General features: G+C 48.2%; 1 protein-coding gene across 2 annotated transcripts; it reads left to right on the top strand.

Moving 5' to 3' along the window:
* Positions 1 to 545: 545 nt before the first annotated feature.
* Positions 546 to 5,913, top strand: LOC144164676 (uncharacterized). Of its 2 annotated transcripts, XM_077695001.1 has the most exons (6): positions 546 to 917; positions 1,815 to 2,047; positions 2,120 to 3,970; positions 4,029 to 4,217; positions 4,331 to 4,439; positions 4,500 to 5,913. In XM_077695001.1, exons 1-6 carry the CDS (start codon positions 670 to 672, stop codon positions 4,573 to 4,575), a joined length of 2,706 nt encoding a protein of 901 aa, XP_077551127.1. In that variant the 5' UTR covers positions 546 to 669; the 3' UTR covers positions 4,576 to 5,913. The 2 variants fall into 2 exon arrangements, with proteins under 2 accessions (XP_077551127.1, XP_077551126.1); XM_077695000.1 differs by lacking the exon at positions 546 to 917 and having other exon boundaries at positions 920 to 2,047.
* Positions 5,914 to 6,810: the final 897 nt, after the last annotated feature.

Below are 6,810 nucleotides of genomic sequence, written 5' to 3'. Positions count from 1 at the left end.
GTGCGCCTTCTGGCGATTTGTGCGATCAATTCTCTCCCTACTTTCTTCTCTCTTCCCATCTTCAAACCTCCTCTCGTAAGCCGCGCGGCAAAAACACGAAGTAAAAAAAAATTCCTTTGTATAAACACAGTTCCAGAAAACCGAAGGAAAGGAAATAACAGCTAACTTAAGCAATCACAACACAAAAGGCACAATCAGTCGGAGCAACTTCAACTCATCGCATTTTGCCGTCACGGGAAGCGGCAGTGCAAAGACTCGTGCTTGAAAAGTACGCGGTTTTCTTATGCGACCCTAAATTATAAAGCCTTCATGCTTCATGCATTCTCTTTATGACGATAATTTTTCTAGCAGCAACACTAAGCGAGACAGCAGCTCCCGAACAGCATTCGATAAAACAGGCGATGTCAGTTCGATGAAACGGCGTTCGATAAAACAGCCTTCAATGAAGAATGGTGCTATGTACACTACGTAGTGCGCCGCCGCCGGACATGGCTATGTGCACTACGACGTGTAGCGCCATCTAGGGAACGAATGTGAAAGCCATTTTATCACGTGTCTCAATGTAGGCGGTTGTCGGCCTCCTCCAGAGCCGAGCCGAGCCGAGCTTGTGGCTCACAGACGCGTGCGTTTCAGCGGGCTCTTTGTCGGGCACGCGAAACGCGTCTCGAGATGGACATCAAACCTGGAGCACGGTTTGCGTCGTACAAAGATTTCGAAAGGGCTCTCCACAAGTTGCAGCTGGAGACGAACGCAGTCTACGTAAAAAAGACCACGAAGTCTGTAGATGTTGTGAATGCTCACTTGACATCGGGAGCGGTAAAGTTGGACGAAAAGTTAAAATTCGCCAACGCTACGTTTACGTGCAAGCACGGCGGCAACTTCAGAACAAGGGGCACAGGAGTGCGGCCAAACCAGAGGTAAGAGCTGGCAGTGTTGCGACAACACATGTAGTGCAGTGGTAGTCATAGAGATGATACAATGGTGAGCGCGATTAGGCAAGCAGCCTGCCGTGGCCAGGGAGAAGCATTCCGCACGAACCGCACTGGTGCACAGAATTTCTGTCGCGCCGTTGCAGTGGAATACGTCCGCAGTATCTGTAGCGCCTCCGCAAATGTTTACAATCGAGCTGGGAGCAGTCATTGCCTGCTAACCATCCTCGCCTGTCGGAAGTACAACTGGAAGCTTACAACCAACTCGGTTACGCCAAATTCACCGGCGACGGGGTTAATGTACCGTCAAGTCTTGCAATAGTTTCACCTGGTCACCGCACCTTCCGGTAGCCGTTTGCCAACTCTGAACACCCCAACTACTGCGCCCACTGCACCGACTACGACACCACCAGCCCGTGTTCACGCTAAATGTACTGCGCAGCTCACCAGTGCACATACTTGGTCTTTAGATTCTGTGACTCCCGCTTACGTCTGCTTTTGGGGTCTATAGCAAGCTTGGCTATAATGCATGCAATGTGCTTTGTTCATGCCCTTTATTAGAAGCTGCCTAGTGTATTGTAAACGAAAGCTTAAGTTGGCCTGGGCATGCTTAGGGGCCATGTTTTGTAGTACGGGCGGACAACCTGCAAAACGGAAGTTCTCACTCAGCCTAAACGTGAAGCCCCTTTCCAGTTTTCAATGCCGCGGTTGTCCACTAAATGCGGTTAAGGTCACATGTTCTGAAAGCTCAGATAGCAATGGTATTCAGCCCCCAATCAAAACAGCGGGAAAAAAATGTTGGAGATGCAAACTGATTGGAAAGGAAACGTGTTTACAGCCTATGTTGAGTGAAACAATTTGGCTATTGCCATTTTTTTTTTCCAGAACAATGAAAAATGATTGCCCAGCTAAAATTGTGTTTGCTGCCAGGCGTGGAAGCCAAGAGCTGGAGATCACATGCATTATGCTGGATCACAATCACGAGACTACAGATGACATGTTTGCCTCCTACCCGGAGTGCAGACGTCTAAATGACGACGAGGCCAAGTTTGTTCAGCCCCTCATAGAGATGAAGGTGCGACCCACCCGCATCATACAGAAGCTAAAGGAGGAGACTGGTAAGATTGTTCTTGCATCTTGGCTGTAGATGTTACTAACCCCTGTACTATTTTGTTTCAATTGTCTTACAGGCAAGGTGATCATTGCAAAGGATGTGCACAACATGAGGGCCAACAACAACAGAGGAGATGACACAGAAAAGCTGCTGCAGATGATCTGTGACCTCCGTGAAAAGGAGCAAACAACTGTCATACCCATTACCGACGAAAGCCAGGAGCTTCAACTTCTGTATGTGCAAACACGCCAAATGCACAGAATGTTTGAAGGCTACCCAGAGGTTCTTGTTCTGGACGCAACCTACAGAACAAACAAGCATAGAATGCCCTTGTTTGTTTTCATGGTCGAGGATGGTGCGGGAAGCAGCCATGTAGTGGCATATGCTTTTGTTGCGTCTGAGCAACAGCATGTCGTTAGTAAGCTGCTGGAAACTTTTGTCAAGGAAAATGCAAAGACGTCAGACACCAATGTTGTCATCGTTGACAAAGACTTCACTGAGATTGCAGCAATACGGGAGACATTTAACTCAAAGCCTTCTGTGCAGCTGTGCCAATTTCATGTGATGAAAGCTTTCAGGGCAGCTGCTGGGCAATTGGCACACTCCACAGAAGAACGAGAAAGGCTCATCAGCAGCTTTGGGGAAATGGTGTGTGCACCTACTCCTGAGAAGTTTGAGGATGCCCAAACTGACTTTCTGAGACATGCTAATGCGGAAGCATGTGCCTACTTCCAGAAAAACTGGGCAAACATTGCCAACATGTGGGCAAGACACCTGTGCGACAAGCAGTTCACTGCAGGTAACAACACTACGAACAGAGTTGAATCATACAATGCAAAGATAAAACACATTTTATCAGCATCTGACAAATTGCATGAGGCACTGAAAGGTATACTCCAGCTATCAAGTGCACTCACGCAGGAAGCAAGACATCGTGCATGTGTGATGAAGACGTGCACGTTTTACTCGTACGAAGCGTCGAGTGATGTCGAGGCAAGATGTGCCAAGGAGTTAACTCCCTATGCCTCCTCTGTGATCAACAAAGAAGCGGCCAAGGCTAGACAAGCACCACCAGAATTACGGCAAATAGAGGCAACTGTTTATGCTGTTTCAAGTTCTTGTGGCACATGGCACGAAGTTTCAACACAAACTTGGACATGCACCTGCACCACGTTTTCCAAGATGGGGCTTCCTTGTCGTCACATTCTGGCTGTCTGTGAAAGAACTAGTGTCATGCCTGACCTGTCCCAAGTCGTGAAGCCTCGGTGGTTTAAGTCTCATCACCTCAGAATCATGGCTGCTGACGCTGATGCAGAGGAGACTTGTGATACTGCATCACATCAAAGCACAAATGTTGAACTGCTAACCATGCCAGGGCCAGCATTTAATAAGATGAATAGAAACCAGCTGTTTAATTATGCAATGAGGACACTTAAGTCTGTAGCAGATCACCTTGCTGACTGCTCACCAGATGTCTTTCGTGCCAGACTTGCAGTTATAGAAAATCTCTATGCAGACTGGCTAACAGAATCATCCTCGGGTTGTGTTAGCAGTGCTGTAGAGCAACTTGGAGCAGGCCATCACGATACTCCTTGTGGCAGCGTGGATGTTCAGATCAACGAATCGGACCTCGAAGAGCAGTTGCAGGACACCCGCAAAGATGGAACTGAAGAAAAAAGGACCTCTCCTGTCCAGGTTCAGGATAAACCTGACGAAAACATAGCAACTCATGAGGCCTGCTGCAGTGTGAACATACAAGCCGCCAGCTCCTGTTCAAATCCGGGGACACCGCAGCTAAAACTCCCGCTCGTCAAGCCGAGAGGTCGGCCCAAGTGCAAGTCTGTGCAGAAGGGCAAAAGGCAAAGGGAACCGTCTGAAGTGGCGACAACACCTTTTGTGCAGATGACCGAAATGGCCAAACACAAGCGTGAGTATAGTGTGTAGGCAACAGTTCTTGGTGCATACTTATGTTGTCATTCTTTCAGTTCTGCTGACTGGGATAGTAGGGGAAGCTACCTCCAGCAGGGTGCTAAACTGCGGCTACATCATTCAGGAGGCTGATGTTGAAGTACGGCCAGAGCTCCTGCCAAGTGGTCTCTTGGACTACAGAGTTCAGATGCGGCAGTTGCAACGTTATTTCTCTGAAGATGCCTGGCTATTGCTTACATCTGCAGGTAATTATCTCAATGCAAGTAGTGTGCTGTCTCCTCATAAGCGTGTTTTAATATCCTTCTCACACGGCTCGCCTCGTGCCAAACTGTCTCATGTGAAACTGTCCGTATTTCAGTTTCAGTCAAAAAGAAAAATGAACTGTGGCTGTGCCATGCTTGCCAAGAGCGAGACAGCGGAGAGATCAAGATGATTTGCTGTGACCATTGCCTGCAGTGGTTTCACTGGTAAGAATTCATGGCTATGCCATAATGACCAGTAGTAATTTTCTTGCTCTTTCTGTGCAGGACCTGTGCTGCAGTGAAGCAAGCGGACGCAAAGAAAAAGTTGTGGTTTTGTAGGCCCTGCTGTGGCATTGTCTGAAGCAATAAACTTGTAATGTCGGATGTTGCCAGTTGGCAACTGCGACTTTTTAGTGAATCAATGTGTCTTGTCATATTCATTTTGTGCACTGCACTCATGATCAGCACATACAATTTGATTTAAAGAATGCAGTCACGACAACCCATCCTCGATGTGGTGAAAGCCGGAAAAGATTCTGTCAGAGCTTCTCCACGAAGTAATTTTCTTTCTTCGTATTAAACAAACCTCTTATCTCGTCCTCTAGCTGTTTTCTCATATCAACATGTGTGTCTATTAGCCAGCCCCATGATCACTCTATCCATCAAATAGCTCTGTAAGGGACGTGTTCATTCCAGGCTGTAGAGTCCTGACAATGTGGTGCTATAATGAATTTTTTGGTAGGTTTCCTGCGACAATCATCCGTTTTGAAGTAGACGCAATTCTGCTTTACTAGTGTATTATGGCACCCCCTGAACATTAAGTAGCAAAAACTGGCTGCACCTGCTGCCTTTGTGTGGGCGCATTGCCTTCTCTGTACTCTTGCAAGGATGGATCTTCGGCTAATGATAAGTAATGGGTTGGTCCCGTCAATATTGCACGCATTCGATACTTCGATGTGAAAAGTTTTCTTCATTGAAAGCATCGCGGGGGCCGTCATGTCGAAAAAAAAAAAAAAAAAAGGCACGTCTGTCGAGACTCGCGCCAGCTGACTCATCTTTCTTTCCCCCTTTGTTACGGAGAGTTCGTGTGGTCGTAAGCTCTGCGTACTGTTGGACACTTAAGGCTTCGATAGTGGCTAGAAGTCTCTTCAATCATGGCAACGCGTGCCCTGCGCTATGGCCCTGCGTACACGCTCGACTTGTCGACGATGAGGCGCACCGCCAAGAAGGAAATTGCGCGGAGGTACGGCAGGCAGCCTTAATACGCTTCCGCATTTCGGCACTGCCGTGTTGTCGGCTGTATTTGTACTTTCATTCAATTGGAAGTTCGCTTAATTCGAAGCGTTTGCATTGCCGACACGCGTTGCGAATATGGGACAGGGTGATCCGACTGATCATTGCGCGCTGGGTGGATACAAACGCGCGAGCGCCGCCGCTTCAGCCCGGCCGGGAAGGGCAAGTACCCGGCTGATCATTTTGATCGTCTGATGCGTCTGAACGCGAAGGCTGCGAAAACCGTGGCTAGCGCTAGCGCGGCGGCGCGCACTGAGTTGTTACAAACGCGCGCACGTCGCCGCTTTAGCCCGGCGGCCCCGGCCGTGGTAAACTGGCTTCACCTCCGTTCTCTAGATGGCGCTACACGTCGTAGTGCACATAGCCATGTCCGGCGGCGGCGCACTACGTAGTGTACATAGCACCATTCTTCGATGAAACGGAGTTTGTTAAACGGCGTTCGATGAATTTTCACGTACCCTTTAAAAACAAGTAGGCCAAATGGACTATTCACTCCTAGTAACAAATGCCAATGAAGCCACAAAGAAATCTCCAATTACCGCCAATGGGACTAAGCTAATTCGATAAGATCGCTTTCGATAAAACTGAAGCTCTATTAGCTCACGCTGGGAAGACATGCAAACGTACGCCCCGCTTTGACGCATCATTGACGCATATCAGTTTTTTATGCCTATCAGAAGATAGGCATAAGAGACTGATTGCGCCAGAAGAGAGGATAAAGAGACTGAAGATAGGCATAAGAGACTGATTAGGCAAACATGCCACCCACCACTGTTCCGGCCGCCCTATGACAACAATAACAAAGACTAAGAAAATAAGCGGTCGCTCACCTGTTTTCGCACGTTTAAGCCTTCACGAGTTTTTGTTGTTGTTTTCGCAATCAGCTTCTGTGAGCACCGCGGCAGCATCCGTTCCGCGGAAAGTTCATCCGCACGTCCGCACCAACGTTACTAGAATAAACTGCACAGTGGTCCGCACAGCGTTCGCTCTGCGGCCTTCACGCCCATTGCAGCGCGCCTGTAAAGCTACTTTTAGCTGTCACTCTCGTTCATTTCAGCACTATCAAGATCATTCGTGCTGCGCACTCATTGCGGGCTTTGTTTTGCTGAAACCAGGGTTGCCACTGAGTTTTGGGTCAATATCGCCAGACGGCCAGCAAAAAGTCGCCGAATGTCGCCATTTTTGCTTTAGAATTCGCCAACAGTGTCGCCACACTAGATATCTACGGCAACGCCTAAAAATAAAAGCTCCCAATTTTGTATAACCCCATAACAATCAGCAACGTTCAAAACACTTATATTGT

This window comes from Haemaphysalis longicornis, unplaced genomic scaffold, assembly GCF_048455015.1.
Source record: "Haemaphysalis longicornis isolate Haplotype H1 unplaced genomic scaffold, Haemaphysalis longicornis Haplotype H1 scaffold_133, whole genome shotgun sequence".
Lineage (NCBI taxonomy): Eukaryota > Metazoa > Arthropoda > Arachnida > Ixodida > Ixodidae > Haemaphysalis > Haemaphysalis longicornis.
Note: the sequence above shows the minus strand (reverse complement) of the source record. Positions and strands in the feature narration are given on the sequence as shown.

Bases quoted from the DNA above. Each gene is read 5' to 3' on its own strand.
- LOC144164676 (XM_077695000.1), top strand. From the start codon at position 1,459: ATGCAATGTGCTTTGTTCATGCCCTTTATTAGAAGCTGCCTAGTGTAT. The intron at 3,971-4,028 runs GTGAGTATAGTG...TCATTCTTTCAG, and splicing joins CGAAATGGCCAAACACAAGC to TTCTGCTGACTGGGATAGTA. The intron at 4,440-4,499 runs GTAAGAATTCAT...CTTTCTGTGCAG, and splicing joins TGCCTGCAGTGGTTTCACTG to GACCTGTGCTGCAGTGAAGC.